Genomic DNA, 24,523 nt, shown 5'->3' on the forward strand with positions numbered 1-24,523 from the left:
GGAAGACCAACTTTGTTTTCGCTCCCCAGTGATTTTAAATACAATATCCGTATAATTTGATTCTCCTAAAGGTTGGCATTTCCAGTCTTTTCACAACATAGAGCTAGGAGATTGGAATCCTGTCAAGTTTCTCTGCACCTCTCCACCCTCACCCTTATAATTAACAGTTACTAATATTTATTGAAAGCCTTCTAGGGACCAGACAATGTGTTAAATGTTTTGCATTCATTGATTGATTAATTTTTTCTCAACAACCCTGTGAGGCAAACTGTAATTATCACCATTTTACAATGAGGAAAATAAGAAGCTAAGTAATTTGCTCAAGATCACATGGCTAATAATTGAAAAAACCTAGATTTAGAGCAAGCTCGTTCTGACTTTAGAAAACCAAGCTTCTCCCTAAAAGAGACAGAAATTTTAAAGTTTATGTATTTATGATTCTTAAATAGATGTAAGCCAAATTAGGTAGGCCATACTCTTAGAAATGTTTCTAGTTTTATTTTTAAAAATGAATATCTGACTGTCAACGCTTATATTTTCATCCAGAAGTTGTTCTTGCCTTTGATTTTTGGATGGGAATCTTCCTAAGAGGTATCACAGGCGGAAGTCTGCTTTCTCTTTTTAAAAATTATGTTCCCGGGCTTCCCTGGTGGTGCAGTGGTTGAGAGTCCGCCTGCCGCTGCAGGGGACACGGGTTCGTGCCCCGGTCCGGGAAGATCCCACATGCCGCGAAGCGGCTGGGCCCGTAAGCCATGGCCACTGAGCCTGCGCGTCCGGAGCCTGTACTCCGCAATGGGAGAGGCCACAGTAGTGAGAGGCCCGCGTATTGCAAAAAAAAAAAAAAATGTTCCCAATAATTTGGTAAAATCTGCCTAACAGACATTCACCAGCACTCATTTTATAGCATTCCTGCAGAATGTAATTAGCAATTAACCAGAAAGAAAAAAAATTCTAAAAAGAAAGAAAACTAGGATGAAATACTGAGTGAAGATTATAGGAATATACAACATTTTCTAATGTAAGATGCTTAGCATATTATACAGCAGTTCCTCGACTTTGGCAATAAGAAGATGAGCTGTCTGTCAGTTCTTTTTTTTTTTTAACATCTTTATTGGCGTATAATTGCTTTACAATGGTGTGTTAGTCTCTGCTTTATAACAAAGTGAATCAGTTATACATATACATATATCCCCATATCCCCTCCCTCTTGCATCTCCCTCCCTCCCACCCTCCCTATCCCACCCCTTGTCTGTCAGTTCTTAAGCACCTGCACCCAACAAGGAAGTTTTACTTTTTTGAATTCCTCATCTTCTACCTCCATGCTCTTTCCAATCAACTCCAATCCCTCCTTCTCCCCATCCGTGGTCTGTGTAAATATCGTTCAGATCGCTTAGAGCTTAACCAATTAAAACATTCCTCTTCTCCAAATTAACCAAACCAAACAAACAGATATACTATGGAAAATGCTGATTAAGCAATGGGGAAATTAATCTCTCTACTTGTAGATATTTAGGGTTTCCTTCCAGACCTTTATTCTGTATACACACAAACACAATTTTTAAAGTTGGATCATACTGGAGTTTTGCAACCTAAATTTTCACTTTAAAATGTAATAATAGGCATCATATAGTGAGAATCTATTATGTCCCAAGCATTTTGCTAAGTTTTTAACATTATATCATTAAATTTTCAAAGCAACTCAACGAAATATGTTTTCATAGATTAAAAATAATCAGGCCTACAGAGAAAGCGACATGATTATAATCACACAGCAAGCAACTGGCAGAGCACAAAGTTAAATTCAAATCGAAAACGTCTCAAGTCTGGAATGCTGATGGTGATGACAACAGAGCAGGAGGGGTAATGGCTGACATTTACTGAGCTCTTCCTATTGGCCAAGCACTGGCCTAAGTGCACGTGTGACATCATTTAAACTAAAAGCAATTCAGTGAGGGATGCCAGAGTCTAACCCTCCACACGCTGCTGTGCTATCTCTCCACCTCCTGGCAATAACCATGTCTCAGCCAGAACGGAAACCACTACTCTCTGACTTCAGAGCCCGGCTCTGCACAACTGACACTACTTATTTTTCCAGGCCCATATATATAACTATCGTTTTTAATGTTCACATGCTACAGAATTAGAGGGCTGCATCAAAATCTATTGAACCAATTCTTTATTGTTGAATTTTAGGTTATTTCTCATTTTGAAATATAACTAAATTTGTGATAAAAATCCTGTTAGCAGAAATATGTGCTACAACTTATTTCCCGTGATAAATCCCCATTCAAGGAATTTCTGGTCAAAGGGTATATACGTTAATGCATTTCCCTCCTGAAAGTTTGCGTTGATTTCTACTCATTTGCTCTGGAAGCATCTGAGGATATTCACTTCCTTGCATCCTCACCAGGGCTGCACTGTCAATATCTTAATCTTCGCAAAAAAGATAAGTGAAAACGGTACCTCATTATGACATTAAAATTGCTTTTATTTTAATTCTTTTGTAAGTTGCCTGTTCATGTTCTTTGCCCATTTTCTATTAGAGTGTTAATACATTTTTGTCTATTTCTTATTATGTAAAGAATTCTTGACCTTTATATATAAAGGATATTAAATTCTAATGTATCATGTGTTATAAATATAATTTCCTACTTTTTAGTTGCTGTTCTTATAGCATTTTTGACATGAAAACTATGTTCCTAACATCAAACCCTTAGTCATAGTCTTTTGTAGTCTATTTTATTTTTTTATTTTTAAAGGTTATACTCCATTTATAGTTATTATAAAATATTGGCTATATTCCCTGTATTGCACAGTATGTACTTGTAGCTTATTTTATACCTAACAGTAGTTTGTACGTTTTAATCCCCTACCCTTATATTGCCCCTCCCCCCATATTGCCCCTCCTCTCTTCCCTCCCCCCACTGGTGACCACTAGTTTGTTCTCTATAACTGTGAATCTGCTTCTTTTTCGTTATATTCACTAGTTTGTTGTATTTTTTATTTTTATTTTTTTAATTTTTTAACATCTTTATTGGAGTATAATTGCTTTACAATGGTGTGTTAGTTTCTGCTTTATAACAAAATGAATCAGTTATACATATACATATGTTCCCATATCTCTTCTCTCTTGCGTCTCCCTCCCTCCCACCCTCCCTATCCCACCCCTCCAGGCGGTCACAAAGCACCCAGCTGATCTCCCTGTGCTATGCAGCTGCTTTCCACTAGCTATCTATTTTACATTTGGTAGTGTATATATGTCCATGCCTCTCTCTTGCTTTGTCATAGCTTACCCTTCCCCCTCCCCGTGTCCTCAAGTCCATTCTCTAGTAGGTCTGTGTCTTTATTCCCATCTTGCCCCTAGGTTCTTCATGACCATTTTTTTTTTTTTTAAGATTCCATATATATGGGTTAGCATATAGTATTTGTTTTTCTCTTTCTGACTTACTTCGCTCTGTATGACAGACTCTAGGTCCATCCACCTCACTACAAATAACTCAATTTCGTTTCTTTTTATGGCTGAGCAGTATTCCATGGTATATATGTGCCACATCTTCTTTATCCATTCATCTGTTGATGGACACTTAGGTTGCTTCCAGATCTTAAACCATTAGTCTTTTTCCTTTATAGCTTCTACCTTTGATGATATTCTTGGCAAGATCTTCTTACCTCTAGATTTTAGACATGGTTACCTATATTCTTATTTTTGTTATAGTTTAATTTTTCTTAATCCAGCTATATATGTGGTAAGATATACAGTAAGGATGTGACTTCATTTTTGTTATATTCTTAAATAATTGTTTTGAGACCATGTATCAAATAAGATCCCATACATGCTGATTTGAAACATGTTCATCATAAACTAAGTATTTTTATATACTAGCATCTGTATTCTGTGGCTTTCAAATCAATTATTGTAGCTTTACAATGTGGTTTAACACATGGAATGCAAGTCCCTTTATCCTTTTTCAGAAAACCTTTATTATTCACATATTTTATAGAGGAAATTTAGAATCATTTTTGTAAATTCCATCAATTATTTCTGTTGTACTATATTTATATATCAGTTTTTGTCCCCTTTCTTTATGTCCTGAGCAGAATCTACTGTCCAGTTGCTTTAAAATCTGAAAGCCAAATAATGGAAATCCAAATAGCTAATAAATGTATTAAAGCATGGGCAAGCTTATTAGTAATCAGGGGAATGCCAATTTAAACCACAGTGGAAGACCATTACATACCCACTAGATTGGAAAAGTCACAAAGTTAGTTAATGTCGAGAGTGGATAAGGAGGTTGAGCAAAGTCTCATGCGTTGCTAGTCAGAGCGTTAATTGGTACAACCACTGTGGTAAATAGTTTGGCATTATCTAGCATGGGTGAAGATGCACAGCCCATCCCAGAATTTCCCCTCCCAGAAATGTAACCTAAAGACGTGTGGACTTAGAGGAGTCTTACATGTGCAGGAATGTTCATGAGAGCATTATTCAAAATACTTCAAATTGAAAACAGTCCAAATGGCTATTAAAAGTAGGAAAGGAGGTAAATGACAGTGTATTCGTATGGCTTTGAATGTGAACAAACTATGTGCAGCAAGTTGGATAAATTTTATACACATAATGTTGAACAAGAAAAGCAAGTCACTGAAGAAAACAAGCAGTAAGATTTAACACACACACACACCCATGTTATATATATGCACAAATACATATACATGTTATACACACATCTGTTATATATACATAATGTCATATACACATATATATACACAACATACATATAACATATGTATTACTAAAATAGGCAAAACTAAGGTGTTGCTTAGAAATGCATACGCAGGTAGTAAATCTATGTAGAAAGGCAAGAAGAAAATTACCGACAGAAATTCAGGATAGTGGTTACTTCTATGGTTGTAAACAGGACAGGACCCAGTGGTGGAGTCAAGATTCTATATTGTGCCCTGTGTAAGTTTACGTGGCCATTTACTTATAAATGCTTGTTAATTTTTCTTTTATGTTATATTTACTTTTCTGAATGGAAGTATGGAAATAGTTTAAGAACTAAATGAAATACTCAACGTCTTTTTTGAAGGAAACTTAGTCCCTCTCCACCTCTATTTGTACCATCTCAGGAGCAAGGAGTCCTTCTGCAGGGTTGATGGAAGCCCTCAGCATCTCCCTGCCCTGACTTTTCAGCTCTGTGAGGGCTCAAAGAATTACCCATCTGTTGTGCTTTTGTATGTTGCCATCATGTTTTTTCTTAGTGTTCTTCCAAAATTCCTTAATGCCTAGCATAGCATGAATATTTGTTGAATGAATGAATGCATATTCAAGTATCTTCATGCCTGAAAACAGTAAGTAGAAGAGGATTCTACTCGTATAAACTCCAAGGGTGGTCCAAGACGACAGAATACACAGCTTTCATAGAGTGATGTTTATGCTGGTGGATAATTTCTTAGCACAGCTGTCTGTTTAACCCTCAAAGTTCTCTGCAGCTTCTCTGAGATACCTGTCACCTGGAGGGACTACGTCATCTACAGATGACTTGCTGTGAGATACTGATAAGGGAAAGCAGAAGTATAGCTCACTCCATCCAGTCTGGGGGAGCACCGTGGGTTCAGGACCATTATCTCCCAAATTGCATGGGGGAGCTGTGACTTGCAGAAAGAATGCAGTGACGCATGAAAGGTGCATCCACCAGGGAATGAAGCTTCCTTAGTTCCGCTACGGCGGGCTTTTATAGTCTGGGTCAACCCCGGACGTTGGGATGTCAACATTCTACCTCTCTAATTGGATGTTGCCCACAGGATTTTCCTTGAAATTGAGTGCACCAGGCAGGGCAAACCTGTATGCAGGTCACACATCACACCAATTTCCTTTGTCCAGAGCCAGCACCTTACTACCAGAGGCTTGGGTCAAGTGTGCAACTTTTGGCTAGGTAAAATTCCATTATGGATGTTTGCCTCTCTAGAAGAGTGCCGAGTTTTTTGAGTCCTTTCCAGGTGCCAGACACTGTGCTGAGATTTTGGCATGCATCATTATCTCATTTAGTTTCTCACCTCTGTAGGAACTGCCTTCTCATTGTTCTGAGAAGATTCTCAGCCCACTGACTCGTTTAAGGTCACAATAAGTGGTGAAGGCCGTTGGTGAACACAGACAGCCTGGTTTCAGCTAATGTTTGCAACCAGGGCTTGATGGATTGGTTCAGTATTGTTCCTTCTTTTAACCAGTTTCTGTTGAGTGACACTAGATGCCAGATTCGGTACTGGACAAGCAAACAGAGAAGAGACCTGCTCTTGCTTTGTACTTCATTTTCCCCACTCCATCCCTCAGGAGTTAGGTACATTCTTGGAAGGGTGTGTAGAAGGTAGAAGGTTCTCAGTGTGTTAGAGAACACATAACTAGGGGTCTCCACTGGGGTAAGATTGGCTGAGGTTCTGCCTTCCACTGGAGCCAGTTCACAGAACTATGGGACAAAGGGTCAATGCCCCACAAGTGATGGAAAACCGTGTCTCTCTCAGAGTGCCCCACCCTTTCTCCTCTCCCTCAGCCCCAGTACAGGCTGCAGATGCTGCCTTTGCCTCTTCCAGAGGACTCTGAGATGGAGAGTCAATCCCATGTAGTTGCAGCTAAATTCTGAATAATGTTTGCAGCAGTAATACAAATTTACGTCCTGATCACAACCCTTCCAAATCAAGACAATGAATATAACCTCTTCTCAACCTTCCTGCTTTCAGAGTCAGCCACACATTTGAGGCCTGATGGGATCCAAGTTTTCATAGGTGCATGTTCTAAGTCAGAGAAGAATTTGTCCATTAAGGGCTGTGTATGCCTGTGTGTGTTGGTGATGAATGAGAAAGACTAGAAAATTAGAAACTTTTGCCTGCAGTGAGCAATCTAGCAATGGATGATAAACACACATAAAAGTGTTGGTACCCTTTTCCCTGGTAATTCGCCTTTGGAGGAACATGTTGGGAAGATAGATTTGTTAATGTCTCAGGGAGTAAAACTGACCTAACTCTTCTGTGTTTTTCAGCACCTGAGATGTTCAACTCCAGAAGAGAAGCAGGTTATTCCTTTGCTGTTGACTGGTGGTCACTGGGAGTGACAGCATATGAGCTGTTGAGAGGCCGGGTACAGTAGAATTACATTTCTCTTCAGTTACTCTTCCAGCAAGTTTCATTTTTACAGTGAAAGGATTGATTTTTTTTTTTTTTTTTTTTGCCAAAAGTCAAGTAGTTTGTTTCAGAGATGAAAGCAACAATGCCATGTGATGCTGGTAACAACCCTTGGGATTTCCGCCCATAATTAATTCACTCTCCTACATATGGGGCCAAGCATGTGAGTTGACATTAAATTATGCAGATAAAATTAAATGAATTATAGGGATATTACTAACTCCCAGAGAGGGAAAATCAATACACGTCACTCCATATCTTATATAAATATATTTGTTTGTTTAAAGAAAATAATTTTGCAGTCAGAGTCCAGGGCTCTGATTCAGTGTGAATTATTAATACAACACAATTCATGCCCTGTCTTGTTGGATTCCTGTCTTTCATTTGCCTCTTGAGTTCTGGGTTCAGTGGCTAATTAGAGTAGTTTCCTTTTAGAAGAAACATTTCTTAAACTAAGAAAATGCCTAGGAAGAATTTTACTAAGAAAAGATTTTTTTTCTCCCTCCCATATTATTGTACCTCGTGGTAGTTCCCTGTGATTTGATGTAACTGACAATGTATTAACACTGTCAGATCCATTTTTCTTTTCGTTTTCTGCTTAGGAAAGGTGAAGCATAGTTACTGTTAGGTTGCTGAATTCATATCTACGTATATAAATTCGAGGTTATCAGCTATAGTGACTATGTTACACTTAGATCCTCAGATCTTATTCGGCTCACAAAGTGTGTACCCTTTTACCAACCTCTCCCTATTTTCCCCACCCTCAACCCCTGGCAACTATTCTACTCTCTGTTTCTTTGTGTTTGAATTTTTTTTTTTTAAGATTCCATGTGTAAGTGATACGTTGCAGTTATTTGTCTTCTCTGACTTGTTTCAGTTTGTGTATTGGACTCAAGTTCTGTCCATGTTGCTGCAAATGGCAGGATCTCCTTTTTTATGGCTGAATAATATTCCATTATTCATATATATTGTATATGAATATGTGTTATATATGTTATGTATAATATTCCATTATTCATTTATAATTTATCCATATATAATGAATATGATGTGTAAATATATAATACCATATATAAGTATATATTATAAATATATGTATATATGTGGGTGTATAAATATATATATGTATATCATGTACACACACATCTTCTTTATTCATTCATCTGTTGATGGATATTTATGCTGTTTCTGTGCCTTGGCTATTGTGAATAATGCTGCAATGAACATGGGAATGCAGATTCTTTTTTGTAAAGCACAGATATAACTTTTCATGTTAAAAAAAATGCTGTTACTCCCTAATGCCTCATATATTCACACACACACACACACACACACACACACACACACACACACACACACCCTTCACCTGCCTTACCCACCCCTCTCCTCCCCGACACTCTTCAGACACCTTAGCTTGGCATTCTTTGCCCGTTAGAACCATGTTAACTTTTCAGATTTTGCTTCAATTTGAATGACCCTGACTCTTCACAAACTACTTCAGACTCTTTGGACTCCCTCCTGTCTCGAGGCATCCCTTGGAGCTCTTTTCTTCTTGTTCCTTTGCCTATAAAGGTATTTCCTAAGATAAGCCCTGGTCTTTTTTTAAAAAATCACTCTTTGAATAAGTTTGGAAATTGCTAAATTAAGTTTGAGTAAAGTTAAGGATGTGTCTTAATTGTAGAACAGAATCCTTATATCTCATGTATATTGATCATGTCTAAGAAAGGACAGAATTAGAAAATTCTCAATTAAGAAATTAAAAACTCATTTGACCTTCCAATCTCATCTTCTAGAATTAACAGCTTGTATTTACTTCCAAACCTTTTCTGATTTTATAAGGATAACGTTTTCACATACATGCGCATATACATAGTTAACTGTTGTTTCAGTAAAAAGAGAATTATGCTTTAACCTGTTGAGACTTTTTTTTTCCACTTAAAATAAAATGTAGAACTTTCTACATCAGAACACGTAAATCTATTTTACATTTTAGGATTAAATCCATTTCGCAAATGTATCACCCTTGTAAATTTTTCCAGATATATCTTTTTTTTTTTTGCGGTACGCGGGCCTCTCACTGTTGTGGCCTCTCCCGTTGCGGAGCACAGGCTCCGGACGCGCAGGCTCAGCGGCCATGGCTCACGCGACCAGCCGCTCCGTGGCATGTGGGATCCTCCCGGACCGGGGCACGAACCCGTGTCCCCTGCATCGGCAGGCGGACTCTCAACCACTGCGCCACCGGGGAAGCCCCAGATATATCTATTTTTATGGTTTTAATCTCTTCTATATCATCAGACTGTAAATTTATTAAAGGTGGAGCCAGTGTTTTATACAGTTTAGTATTATCCACAATATTTAGCTTTCAACAGGTACATAACAAATGCTTGTTGAAAGTACAGAGGAACAAGTCACTACAAAACAATTCTGACACATTCTCACAAAGAATCACCAAGGAGCCTGCATGTAATTATGTTTCAAAATATAGCTAATCTGAAGAAATGAAATACCAACATTTAATTACAACTAGCAACACAACTAAACCACAGAGGAAGGGTGCTAAACAATCATTTCCTCCACATTTACAAATTATGATTAACAGAAAAATATATGCTTCAAAGGGAAATGTGCCTGAAACTTCCCTGTGGTGTCTGATCTTGTCCTGACCATGGTCCCGTAGCCCTTAAGCTGCTTTGTCATCTCTCTGTGTCCCCGCTTGCACTGCCATTGTAAAGGCAAGGTCCACATCTTCTCTAATTTTGTATTGTCCATAGTATTAGCTTATGATAGGGAAGTATGTCGTTTTGCACTAATTGTACATCCTTGGCTGCAGCTCTTTTGCTTTTGTACTCCTGAAATAAGACTATAATCACAACACCTCACTTTGTCCCATCTAATGTTTTACCTTTTCCACCTTGGTTATTTTTTACATTCTCATTCTTAATTTATATGCTGCCCTAAAACTGTCTGCTATATCCTGTCATTGCACACTGTAATTTTTCTTTATAGCATGTATTCCATTGATGTGTGTGTGTGTGTGTATACAGTCTCTCTTATTATTTATGGTTTTGCTGAGTAGACTGTAGGCTCTACCACTGTAGAAATCCCATCTGTCCTGTCTTCATTGTATCCCCAGGGCCCAGCAGAGGTGCAGGACATGGTAGGCATTCAATCAATATTTGGTAAATGAATAAATATAAAGCTCTGGTTGTTGATGGCTTAATGTGGATTTTAAAGTTTGGAACTATAAACATACATTACTGTATAAGACAAAGGTAATTTGACTATTTTGAACAAGTCGACAGAGCATGAGGATTTAAATATTTGTATATTACATTCAGTCATATGGCCTAAAGTAAATGAAAAAAAACACAACATACTTAAACCATTTGCTTGTGGCATTTGTCAGTTCCTTTATTAGTTTATCAAAGCATTTTGTGTTTTTAGATGTCTCAAAAGCAGGTTTCGAGACCTCAATGAATTAAAGAAGAAAATTAGAAAAAAGAAAAAATATATGTGGACATACATATAACCCGGGAAACTTGGTGTGCCAACCTGCCCCAGCTCTTAATGGTAAACATGCAGTGAATCACATGTAGTGACCCACAGTGCCCTTGGCTTGCAAACAGTCAATAAACATTGATGATGCTGATAAGGTACCCGGCACTCTTTTTCTGATATTGAGTTACAAGGGTTATTTCCACTGTATCATTACTCAGACAAATGAATTAACTATGGTCCTTTATTCAGTCTTGAGGGAAGAAAATATGCGGCAGGGGTTTTTAAACCTTGCATTAAAAAAATAAAGTTTGGTCAATCTCCCTTTTAGGGAGTCAACCCCTAGCACTTCCTGGTTCCCTGGGTAACTGCTGTTGACATGCCATGCATAGACTTAAGCCTTCCTTCACATCACCTTTGTTGATAACTCATCTTGCTGTTCATTATTTACATTTATAGCCACCATCCTTTATGTCAATAATCATATCTCTCCTGTATTATGTCTAATATATATTAGCCACTCTATTGAGAACTTTACGTGTATTATGTGATTTAATTTTCCAACACTCCCCTAAGGTGGTTCATTTTACAGAAGTAACTTCATCTTACAGATGAAGGAATTGAAACTCAAATTGACTGACCCAGTTTAGGGCTCAAATCCTTTTGCCTTCAGAGCTCCAACACTTAATTACATTATGTTACCTTTAGTAATGATGTACAACAAGGAAAAAATTAAACTCCTCCATTTCTCCCAATTTAGTTGGGAGAAATCGGTCCACAGTCATTATCTCGAAAGAGTCAGGCACTTGATAAATGTACATATCCATATTCACTGTCCTATTGTTGGTTAATCTAACATGAAAACTGTGTTCATTCAACAAACATGTAATGAGCACTCACTAGGTGCTAGGTCCCATGGGCAAAAATGTGAATACGGTAAAATCTCTAGCTTTAAGTAGCTCACTTCACATAAAGAGAGACAATCCCAGGGTGAATCCTTTATGAAACAGAAAAATCAATGTAGGTAAAGGCTGCCCTCCAGTGGATATCTGTGAAAATTATAACAAAGCCACCGTTTTGTTTAATTTCTTTTTCCCCCAAGTTAGGACTGTAGAAGAATCTGGTTCTCTCAGGGGTAAAAATACTTTTGCCTCATCACAAAATTCTCCACCCCACTCCGTAGTACTAGCAGCTCATAGCATTTGGGACTGGGGTTGAAGTCTTCTGGGTAACCTTCTAACCTGAGCTTAGTCATTATGATTCGAAGAAGTAAAAAGAGGTGTGTGTATGGCAAAACTCTGAATCTCTTTATAATCAACACTTAAATAACAATTTTTAAAATTTCCATTTACTGAGCGCTTGTCCAGTGTTTTAGGTAAATACTTACATTAGTTAACCTTACAAAACAGTTCCAAACTGACATCTCAGACGTGGATTTAGCCCACAGAAATGTTTCCTTTGACCCAGAGGGTTACCAACTTATAAAAATTCCAAGATTTCACAAGGATGTATAGATTTCTGGTACGCTTTTTTAAAAGTAGGAAATCTGGCAACCGTGGACCACATATGCATATGGCAACACAACAATTGGCTGGAGGGGATTAGAAAATGCTATTTAGATTTTACTAGTTGAAAATTTAGCTTGGAAGCATTTGCAAAGGAACATTTTCTCTTTTACCCTTTAAAAATGAAGACTCTTACTTCTCTCCCTTAAGAGACCGTATCATATTCGCTCCAGTACTTCCAGCAAGGAAATTGCACACATGTTTGAGACGGCGCTTGTGGCTTACCCTTCTGCCTGGTCACAGGAAATGGTGTCACTTCTTAAAAAGGTAAGAAGGACAAATGCATGACAAAAGGAAGTGATAAAAATGAAGCACATGCTCTGGTTTGAAGTTAAAAGTTAAGTTACAATATCGGAGGCAGTCATGATAAATACATTTCCAGAGTGGGTTTTGCAGCTAAGAGCTTTCAAATACATGGCTTCATTAATAAGGCGACATACATGTCCTCTTAAATGTCCCAAAGACATCTCAAACTCCATGTGCCAAATGGAATTCTTGAACTCATTATTTCCTGGACTTTCTCCAGCGTTCCTGCTCTGGCGTCTCCGTCCACCCACTAATATAAGCCAGAACCAGAAATCATTCATCATCCACATACCCAGTTCATCACCATGTTCATATTTGACCTTTTAAATGTCTTCTGGATCTGTCACTTCTCTCCATCTATCTTCCTAGTCCTACTGCCATCAAGTCTTGCCTTTTCACTGGTTTGCCCCTGTACACTTTTATACACTCCATTCTCTTCTCTGCTATGCCCCATAGGGATCTGTTCAATACAAAGTTTACTGCCTTCCCATTGTTCTTAGAATAAAGATCAAAATTATTTGTATGGTATAAAGGTTCTAATTACCCCTCAAGTCTTATTTTGGACTGTTGTCCCCCTTTTGACTAAAAACTGCTTTGAGCTTCTTTTCTCTCCTCTTTGCCCTCCCCCTCCTCACCCTCATATATCATTCTCTAACCACAGGGCCTTTGCACATGCTAGTCTCACTGCCTAGAACATTGCTCCCATCCCCAGCTCTTCCAGTTCCCTCCTTTAGGTCAGTACTACTAATGCGATTCACTGACTGGTTCAAGTCCATGAATTACTTCCAACAGGTCCATAACATGTATAGAAATTGAGGGAAGTATTTTAAAACTTTTATAGCAACTTGATACCTCTGATACCTCAAAGCACGTGGTCAGTGGACTCATCTCACTGAATAGGGTCCAAGCCTATGCAGTGATGTTGAACTCAAATCACAAGTTGCACACAGTGTGGTGTTCTACACCAGCCATGCACAGTGACACCACATATTGACTTCAGTGGGTTGGAAATTAAAACAAACAAACAAAGAGAAATAACTGGCCCTTCTGCATAGTCTGAGAAACACGGCTTTAGATCTCAGCTCACGTATCACTTCCTCTGGAAGCCTCCCTCTGTTTTCAGATCACACAGCACTAGCTTTCCTTCCTCATATTTTTCACACTTTTAAATTATACATTGCACATGTGTGACTCTTGAGTTAATGACCATTGTTTTTTAAGCTGCATGAGGGAAGGACCACGTCTGACTTGTCCATGGTGCCCTCAGCACTTAACACAGAGTATGGCAGGTGGTAGACTTTGGTATTTAAATTAATGAGGTCCACAGTTTTCCTCAGCTTTTCAAGGTGCCTGTGTTCACCAGAAAGATTAAGGACAGCTGTAGTGAGAGCTCAGTCATGTGTAGTGAATAATTACGTGAAAGAAAGAATGAGGAGCCTAAGAGGATGAGCTTGGCTTTTTTCTGAAGAGAGAAAATTGCCCAGGTTGTAACTGGTCAAGGAAAAGAGCTTCGGGGGCTAAGAATTCAAAACCTATGTCTCTTGTCTATGGGTCCAGTGTTCTGTTTTGGAATAGGGATATTGCCACTGGTGATGTCAAAGATAAAGAATGGGGGCGGGGGTCATTTTCCATAAGCAAATTTGCCTTAGTTCCAAGACAGCCCTATTATCCCAAAAGTGCACACTGATGACCCACGGCTGTCACCTCCAGGCCCATTCTCAAGTGGAACTGCTATTTTCCATTTGAGCCACAGGACTGAAATGATGTTGGCTCTGGAGTGGTTAAAGGGGAAAAATTCTTTAATCCCAGTTCATAAAACCCAGAACTATCACAGCAACCTTAGTTACATCTTATCTGTGTCACCCCAGTATATTTTGATTAGTGGTAAAAACTGCTAAATTTTCTAGTGTGAAATAAATTTCATTTGTTAAAACCAATGTACATTTTCCACGTAAGAAGAACAGACCTTCTCTTGGTCACTTTATATACATGGCTTGATTTAATCGTAGCTAAACCTTATGAAATAGCTTATTATCCCTTTTTTACAGATGGGTAAACTGAGGTTTAGAGAACAAACTTGCCCATCATTACTAAGTTGGGGAATCAGTAATCACACATAAGTTTGACTCAGTAGGACAAGCTATTTTCACTCACCACATTGCAACTGACAAAAACCAACTTACAATTTATTCTGACCACTCATCTATATTATTTGTTTATGGGGCTAAGAAAGGAGAACACTACGTGTTTCCTTCAATCCTATACTTGGAAATATTCATAGGGAATCTGTATGATTTTTTGCACTCCAAGTTTTGCCCTTCCCCATGATCTTGGTGTTTGTATTCCATTGGCAGCTATTGGAACCGAATCCAGACCAACGATTTTCCCATTTGTCAGATGTTCAAAGCTTCCCATATATGAATGATATCAACTGGGACGCAGTTTTGCAGAAGAGGCTCATTCCAGGATTTATTCCTAACGTGAGTCAATCTTAACAAACCTATAGTAACTCTCATTCAATGCACATTAACTCTGTGTGCCAGATATGCACATGGTCTCATTAGATAACGCGCCAATGTTGTAAGACAGCCCAGATTTCTATTTTACAGATGAGAAAACTGAGGCACACACAGGGTAGATTGGCCACCAAAGTCACACAGCTGGGTTGGGATTCTAATCTAGATCTATGTTGGGAGTTCTAGCTCCTAACCACGTTTTGTGGCTTACTTTTTTTTTTTTTTTTTTTTTTTTTTTCGGGGGCCTCTCACTGTTGTGGCCTCTCCCGTTGCGGAGCACAGGCTCCGGACGCGCAGGCTCAGCGGCCATGGCTCACGGGCCCAGCCGCTCCGCGGCATGTGGGATTCTCCCCGACCGAGGCACGAACCCGTGTCGCCTGCATCGGCAGGCAGACTCTCAACCACTGCGCCACCAGGGAAGCCCCTGTGGCTTACTTTTAGTGGAAAGAAGTCCTAATCCTACAAACAGTCATTTCTGGGAATCTGCCAATTAAAAAAAAAAGTTTTCTCTGATTCCAAAGATATAGAAATTTGTATCCAAGGAGTTCTGAGTCAAAGGACTGACAGCTGCTGGGGACGGGGTGGGGTATTTATCTTTACCATGCACCCCTCTTCCTCTGGCAGTTCTATGCTGGGACCAATATTCACAATGACTAATAGCCAAAGCGAAATAATTCCCACCGTCTATACCCGGCCAAGGTATCTGTGGCCTCCCGCAGTCGGCTGGTAAAAGCCAGACCCAGAAGCTCCAGCCAAGGGGCCAAGTGAGCGCTCTGACTCCCCTGTCTCCCCACAGCCTGATTTTACACATTCAGTTGTCGGCAGATTGGCAGAATAACAAGCTCATGGAGCAGCAGGGGGGTGGGGTCCTACCTGGCCACCCTCCAGGGTCCAGCAGGGGCCGCTTGCACCGTGGGTGATGCGTGACGCCGTGGAGATCTAGGCACCTTTCCTGTTGTTTCTGCTCTGCCACGCACCCTGCAATGAGCGCTGCCTCGAGAGACCTTCTACCTAGACTTCTCTGACTTAATTGTGAATCTGAATCATCTGGGCAGCTCGTTAAACATGCAATTTCCTGGCCCTCGTGTTCAGAAACATTAATTCTCCAGGTCTGGTTGGGGAAACCGGGAATCAACTCAGGTGATTCTGATCTACCCTTGAACCCACTTCAAGAAACAGCCCCAAAGGCAAACTTTAGAAAAATAATTATAATAGGATTTCCTTTCTAACTCATGGAAGGCTCCTTGGGAGTTTAGAAAAATATACAAAATCAAAGAACATGAAAAGCAAGGTTGGCAATAAATTATTTCAAACTTCAAGTGCGACTCCGAGCTGGTTATTCTTGGACTGCTCCTGCAGGAGGGAGTGTTATTCTCCTTATCCGGTTGGGTCTAGTTTTAGAAAGATACAGGTATCTAAGGAGTGAGTCAACCCGTCTTCCTTGCAGAAAGGCAGGCTGAATTGCGACCCCACCTTTGAGCTCGAAGAAATGATTTTGGAGTCCAAGCCTCTTCACAAGAAAAAAAAGCGCCTGGCCAAGAAGGAGAAGGAAATGAGGAAATGTGATTCCTCTCAGGTAAGCAGTCCCCTCAGACCCAGGGTCGTGGGAATCTTCATGGCAGCTGCAATTCGTTGGAGAGCTTCTGGTGGGCGGCCATCCCAAAAGAACTGGCTGCTTCATGAATGTGAGGCGGAGCTGAACACCCCAGCTTCTGAAAGGGCAGCTCTGGGGGTCCCAGCAGCAACATTTCACAGGTGGACTTCCTCCCTAGGTTTCTGCCATTAACTTGATTCCCTTACTGCCCTCTCCCAGCTCTCAATTCAAACTTTGCAATCTGCTGGGAGAAAATCTAATTGGCCAAGCCTAAGTCAGGTGACCATCCCTAAAATGATGGAAATGGGCTGGTTCTAAAGTACACACATGGCTGTTTTGGGCCACACTCCAAGGACTCACTGGGAGCAGCAGACCCTAGACGGGGGTGTCTGTTCTTTGCCAGACCCAGAATCTTGTGATATCAGGGTCTAGCGGAAGTAAGGAGTATCTATTCACAGAAAAGATAGAACTCTTACACGGGTGAGCACTATTGCTGGAATTCAGGCTGAGTCAAATTAATTTTGTAACTAACTGTATTATCCTCTGTCAGAGTTCGAGGTCAGATTTCACTACGGTAACCTGCAGGGACTCAGTAGGATTTTATACGTGTGGTTCTCCGTATTATAATGATGGTAAAGTAACAAACATTCATTTTGCCTCTAATGACCATCCATTCATCCACCCGTCACCCTACCCACTCAACTAATGGTCGTGCATTCTTCCATCCCTGCATCTCTCCATCCCTCCATTCTTCCATCCCTGCATCTCTCCATCCCTCCATCTCTCCACCCCTCCATCCCTCCCCCCATCCAATTGTTTAGGCTATTTTTATTGAATCCCTATTATCTCCCACATTCTCTGCTCAACACTGGAGAGAGATATAGATGAGATATTATTCCTGCATTCACTGACATCTCTGTTCTCAAAGATTGCATAGTCTTGTGGTGAAAATAGCTCTTCAAACAAATAAGTATCTTCAATGTCCCTAATTTCTCTAGTCCTCAGGGGCTACTATACCCTTTAACGGTCAGTTAACCAAAGTCCACATCCTGTTTGTCCACAGAACTGGCCTCTTACCAGATTCCCATCCTTAAGTGTTTTCTAGGGCCCTCCAAGGAATGCTTAGCTACGCCACAAACCCATCTTGCTTCTTGCTTTTTACTTCACCCATCTTCCTCCTAATGATCTGTTCTTCTTCATATCATAACCAACCAGCTTCTCCAGGCCAGCTCCTTCCTTTGCACCTAGAAAGCTTGCCTATGCAGGCTCCTCTGTTAACAGACCCCCAAATGTAGCCAAGTACAGGACATCATCTCCATTACAAGTTTTCTAAAGTTTTAGAGATGACAGCAATCTGTGAGTAACTTTTGCCATGCCTTCCATGCTCTATATGATCTGTCTACTTCCCCCGCCCCAACCCTTGTACTATGCCATTCTTGACCTTCAGATATTTCTGCTTTCTTAATGTAGATACCTACAGCTATAAAGTTCCCTCTGAGCACTGCCTTTCTCTGCATCTCTTAAGTTTTGGCGTGTTGTATTTTTGTTTTCATTCACCTCAAAATATTTCCTAATTCTTGTGATGTATTTTTTGACACATCGGTTGCTTAAGAATGTGTTGTTTAATTTCCACGTTTGTGAATTTTCCAGTTGTTCTTCTGTTTTTGATTTCTAGCTTCATTCATTGTGGTCAGAGAAAATATTTTGTATGATTTTAATCTTTTTAAATCTATTGAGACCTGTTTTGTGGCCTAACATATGGTTTCCTTCCATGGTTTCCTTTGACTATTTGAGCATACCTAAAATAGTTGTTTTAGGGTCTCTGTCTAGTAAGTCCAATGTCTGGGCTTCCTCAGGGATGATTTATGTCAGTTTATTTGGTTTCTTTGAATGGGCCATACTTCCTTGTTTCTTTGTACACCTTGTGGCATTTTTGTTGAAAACTTGCTAGTTGACTATTACAATCCAGTAACTCCAGAAATCAGATTCTCCCCTTCCTTCTCTAGGGTTTGCTGTTTTTTGATTGTTGAAGGCTGTACCTGCATTTTTGAGTGACTTTTACAAACTATTCTGCAAAAAGACTATTCCTTGTCATGCATCACCACTGCTGTCTCTTGTTATGTTAGCTTGTGTTCAGATAATATTTTGATAGAGATTTCCTTAAACACCAGGACCATTTTTAAGTTGCTTTTTTCCTGATTCAGTGTTTGTCTGGTTGCTATAAACCTTTGCTTGCTTTCCAGAGTTCTGACAGTGATGGCCCTAACAGTTTCTGTTTGTTTATCTGATGTTTCTGTTGAGGGTTGGGGGTTTGGAGCTGCCTGTGCCATCATTTTGCTCTAGTTTCTCCTAATCTTATAGCCTCCATTTAAAAATAAAAAGGATTTTGTTTCAAAACAAAGAGTAGCCTTCCCTCAAAGAAGAATCAGAAAGATGGTGAATCTCAAAGTAGCACTTTATCTCTATTCAAGGATTTTTAAAATGTGAGAGTCAATCTTAGCAGCTCCTTACATTATCATCATGCTTGTTTTATTCATTCAGCTGAATCTGGGGGTGTGGCCTGGGCATCAGGATGTTTTAAGTTCTTCAGGTGATTCAGGTATGCAGTGACTTATCATCTACAGCTGTAGAATGCAGGCTGGGATTAAATAAAGTAAAAGCACTAAAGTTTTCCTTTCCCCCCTGTATCTCTGTTTCCTCATTTATAAAATGGAGTTGGTATTGCTACCTACTTCATAGACTGTTCTGAGTCAATTAGTACATGTCTGCCAAAATGCTAGCCGTTGTTAAAGAAGATGTGGTACATATACACAATGGAATATTACTCAGCCATAAAAAAAGAATGAAATAATGCCATTTGCAGCAACATGGATGGACCTAGAGATTATCATACTAAGTGAAGTAAGTCAGAAAGAGAAAGACATACTATATGATATCACTTATATGTGGAATTTAAAATATGACACAAATGAACTTATCTACAAAACAGGAACAGACTCATAGAGAACAGACCTGTGGCTGCTAAGGGGGAGACGGAGTGGGGGAGGGATGGATTGGGAGTTTGGGATTGACATATACACACTACTATATCTAAAATAGATAACTAATAAGGACCTACTGTATAACACAGGGAACTCTGCTCAATATTCTGTAATAACCTAAATGGGAAAAGAAATTTGAAAAAGAACAGCTATATGTATAACTGAATCACTTTGCTGTACACCCGAAACTAACACAACGTTGTAAATCAACTATAGTCCAGTATAAAATAAAAATTAAAAAACAGAAACAAAAAAAAATTAAAGTGCTAACCCTAAAAAAAAAAAAAAAAAGTTAGCCATTTTTTATGTTTTACTTTTCCACTCAACTTCCTGACTTCTAACTCCATTCTTTTCCATGACTCTGGTTCATGCTCACAGTAGATGCCTCTGTTGTTTCTTTGCATCCAGGATGTTCTCCACTGACCCTCTCTGCTCATCAGCCCCTTTAAAGTAAAGAACCAAAAAGACTGACACACACCCAGTCGGCCTGCTATGGAAGCAAATGACCTAAGTCCTCTTTTTCTGCCTCCTGAGATTTCCACCTGCTCTAAGCCCTTCAGATATTTCTGATGCCATCTCTACTTACACCAGTCTAATCTCTGTTTGCTCTGTCATCCCTGAGAAGCACATTCTAACATTTTTTAATCAGTAGTTCTCTTCTCAACCACATAAGACTCATTCGTTCCTCCATTCTGTTTGCTCCCCACTCCTCTCCCTCATACTCTGGCTACTGCTGTTGACTTGTCCATGTAGCTGCACTTCTTAAACTTTTCCAACTAAAGCAGAGGAAAAAGAACATGTGGCACATGAGCCCTTAGGACCAGGGTGGGACTCATAGGGTCTGCAGTGCCGTATCACAAACTCATCTGAGTGTGCACTTTACATCTTTGTTTAAATAAAACAGAGTTATATGACAGAGAAAAGAACTTGAGTGAATTTCTGCATTTTAGTGATTATAATCTTGATTTTTAATGTTAAAATATTTTAAAATGTTAATATTTTAAATATCTTCATGTTAAACTTTATATAACATTTTGTATGTTTATGTATTTATTTATATGTTTATATTATACATATATTTTTATGTCTATAATATAAACACATACATAATATGTACATACAGAAATATGTATATGTATAAAATACAAACATATATAAAACATAAAACACATAAACATGTTTATATAAACATATAAAGTATTATATAAATGTGTTAAGACATTATGTAATATTTTATATATTTTTATGTAATATTTAAATGTTAAAAATATTTGTTCTACAATCTTGGGGTAAAGCTGCTGCTCCAAGGAGCTCTATCAGATCATGTTTATCCCATAGCTTCATGTCCCCTACTACTGATACTGGAAACCCCCAGCGTTACAGGTACCCCAACTTGAGGATAAGAGTGAGGTGTAGCAGAATCTCTTTTCTCTCCTTTGTTTTGCTTCCCCCCACCCCTTCTCTGAAAATTTCCTCTCCTTTTTATAGTTTACTCTCCCAACACTTAATTATTTGTTCAGGAAAGGTTAAAAAAAAAAAACTCTCTAGTACTTGAAGACTTAGTATTTTCTAATTCCTAGATTTAAAAACAAAATGAATGAATGATATTTTTTCCTTCAAGAAGAATATTTGTCATCAGAAGTAATTTGGAAGTATTTTGTTACAGACTTGTAAAACATTTGATCTGGGGCTGATACTATACTGGGCCTGGTGATGGTCATTTCTTTGAGGTTAAATTTTCTGATTATGTTGGAAACGTCATCTAGAGATACTGACAGCCAGACAGTGAAGCAGCAAAGCAAATGCTTTGCAAATCTGTGAGAAAGTCACAACTGAAGAAGGCTGCTCACCACAACTGAAGTATAATCTGCCCCAGTGCAGTTGAGGGGAACAGTCAATCCGAATTCAGCGTGAAGACATGTTTCTAGGCTACTCGTTAAATCCAAGCAGAACTGTTGTTGAACCCAAGTTTGTGTGCCTGACACACAGTGAGGTCAAACAAACCGAAATGTTTGAGTTTAGAGCAGAGAAAGGTTTATTGCAGGGGTCAAGCAAGGTGAAAGGGGAGGAGGGGATGGGCTCGAAAGACCCAAACTCCCCGATGGCTTTCAGACAAGGGTTTTTTAAAGACAGTGTTAGGAGGGAGGGTCCTAGGATGCGTGTTCAGCTCATGGACCTTCTTCTGATTGGTTGGTGGCGAGGGAACAGGGTGATGTTTTGAGAATCTCAACCCTCTGGTTCCAACCAGCCTGGAGTCTACGTGCTCTGGTCAGCATTTAGTCACCATCCCCCCACTTGGCTGGGGGGTCTGAGTTTCTACAGAACAACTCAAAGATATGCATCAGATTGTTATCCAGTTCCCTTCAGGAGGAAATGGGAGTCCTGTGATTCTATTGTCCTAATAATTAACTGCTTCAGTGCTCTTTGGAACTTGGGAAAGGCCTAGGAGACTAAAGCCTTTTTTCTCTACAAAGAAAAACGGGGGCACAGAGGGACTTTTGTACCTGGGAAGGCCCCGCAGGGTCCTGCTCAGTTTCAGTCTCCCCTTCTCTTTGAATCCTGAGGGGGACAGGGGCAGGACAGAAAAGGGAATAAAGTTTTGGACGGAGAGATTAATCATAAACTTGGCAGGGGAACTCACTTTTAGGGGGACTTGGTTTCAGAACCTCCAAACCTTTTACCTGAGGGCCAGGAGATGAGAAGCAAATAGGTGACCAGCTTAATAAACCCTTGTGCCCATCTGCCTTGAAGCCGTGGTTTCTTGGGCTAAATGGCTGAAAGACATCAAGCTCAAAAACCATAACCCAGGTCTTCTTTGCTGCCTCATTGTGGGGAGCAGAGAGTTGATGTATTTTTCCCTGTTTCTTTCCTATATGCTCCTCTATTAATCTCACTGTGGTCTCACTCCTGCTACAAACTCTCAGATAGCATCTATTTTGAGGACACATTGGTCCTCCTCGATTTGGGCCACTCAGTTAACAGACACTCAGTAGGTTATTGGCTACTTGAGGATCTGCATTAGTCTGCTAACTATACCTCTATTTTTTTTCCAACATTCACCCGGAAGATGTGCCTTCTTCAAGAGCACCTTGAATCTGTCCAAAAGGAGTTCATAATTTTCAACAGAGAGAAGTAAGTAACCCCTGGAAGAACAGCAGCTCAGCGAATGATGGAGTGTTTCAGCCAGATTCAACTTGCAAAGACTTAACATAGTTTTAAACATTTCTTCCTTTCTGATTACAATAATGATGCATATCCATGACAGAAAATCTGGAAAATACAGAAACTTTTTTTTCTTGTAAGAGATTTCAAAAATTGTAATAGGTAAATTAGCTTAGTATCAGGTTTCTGTTGATGGGAAGGGCAGAAGAATGGGGACTTCAACACTTAAAATCAATGATGTTTGTAAGAGTTACCCTGGCTCACGCCTCTTTATAAATTGTTGGGCTTAATGCTATCATTTCAAAAGCTTAAATCTTTTCTTTTTCACTTCAATGAATAAACCCACTTTATTTTTTTCCTTTTAAGAGTCAAAAAGGATTTTAATAAAAGACAAGCCAATCAAGCCTTGGAACAAACCAAAGACCCACAAGAAAAGGATGGCCGGAATAACCCGTGAAGTCCTCAACATCTTCTTGGGACATTTCCACGTCAGGAAGAGCTGACAGAAATTCTCACCTCTCCACACCTCACACACCTTAGAAAATATGACTGAATACCTTTGGAGGGAGGCAGCATGACCCAGGGAAGAGTCCCCAGGCTCCCGTGAACTAGATTCACCACCGCGTGACCTTGAGCAAGTTACTTACCCCCTTTCTCTGCTTTGGTTTTTTCATCTAAAACGAGAACGTAATACTAGATGAGCCCTATACTGCCTTTTTACTGCCACCATTCTCCATTCTGTTATTCTAAACAGCCTCTATTTTTATTTTAAAAGGAATATTTGGACGCAGATTTATTTTTTCCACTCCTAATTACACTGTGACAAATGGACATAGCTGGGTGATGGAGTGAATCTCTTCAGAGTTAGAAAACTTCATAAATTGGTCAGAATCCCCAAATCCGACTGAATAGGAGTAAGGAATTCATTCAGGAAGAAATGAGTGGGACCAGTTTATAAGTAACACAGATTGATGAGGGCCTTCCAGTGGTGTGCTCAAGTCAGAACACCGTACGTACCAGCTTGTATCAATTGTAAGAGCCACTATGCGCATCTGTCCTAGCACCCCGTACAGTGATGTGAAGTTGAGAGTTGAAACTGGTGATGGTGGAAGTATTTACATCATTGGCAGATGCTACAAATCAGGGCTTTCCACCCTTTCCGGCCCCCACCGCCCACCCGGCCCCGGGAAGCCAGTTGTGAAATATTAGCACACCACTGGCCTTCTTCTAGAAGCATGTTCCTTGAGAGCGAATTGTCCTCTTAAGACTACCAGAGACCTGTGTCCGGAGAGCATCAGAAAAGAACATTGTCACATTGAAAGCACCTCCACCTTGTAGTACCTGAAGTTGTATCTTATATGGGAGTTACAGTCTGTTAGATTGTGAGGTGAATTTGGAAGACAGTAAAATTTACCCTTGAAAAATTCCTTTAATATACATAACATATGGTGAGTATCTTTTCTTAGAGAAGCCCAATATCATGAGACCCTTCACTAATGAAACGAGTCATCTTTTTTGGTTTTTTTTTTTTTTGGTCTCACTTTTGGCTAATAAAAGATGCACTAAAGTGTTGAACAGATTATACATGCCTTTATAAACTAGAATCACGTGCTTAGAACCGTGGGATGCCCACACATCTGAGAGGTCTAAGACTGACTAAGGGAACAGCAA

The 24,523-nt window shown here is 39.6% G+C and overlaps 1 protein-coding gene across 1 annotated transcript in view; it reads left to right on the forward strand.

Moving 5' to 3' along the window:
• The window catches only part of STK32A (serine/threonine kinase 32A), a 118,258-nt gene extending 94,949 nt beyond the window's left edge, over positions 1–23,309 (forward strand). The window contains exons 8-13 of the mRNA XM_029217961.1: positions 7,032–7,129; positions 12,384–12,500; positions 14,894–15,019; positions 16,503–16,631; positions 22,758–22,822; positions 23,219–23,309. Of these exons, the coding sequence (XP_029073794.1) occupies positions 7,032–7,129; positions 12,384–12,500; positions 14,894–15,019; positions 16,503–16,631; positions 22,758–22,822; positions 23,219–23,309 (626 nt within the window). The remainder of the gene's footprint in view (positions 1–7,031; positions 7,130–12,383; positions 12,501–14,893; positions 15,020–16,502; positions 16,632–22,757; positions 22,823–23,218) is intronic.
• Positions 23,310–24,523: the final 1,214 nt, after the last annotated feature.

The sequence above is a fragment of the Monodon monoceros genome, unplaced genomic scaffold (assembly GCF_005190385.1).
Source record: "Monodon monoceros isolate NGI ecotype Baffin Bay Population unplaced genomic scaffold, NGI_Narwhal_1 Super_Scaffold_12, whole genome shotgun sequence".
Taxonomy (NCBI): domain Eukaryota; kingdom Metazoa; phylum Chordata; class Mammalia; order Artiodactyla; family Monodontidae; genus Monodon; species Monodon monoceros.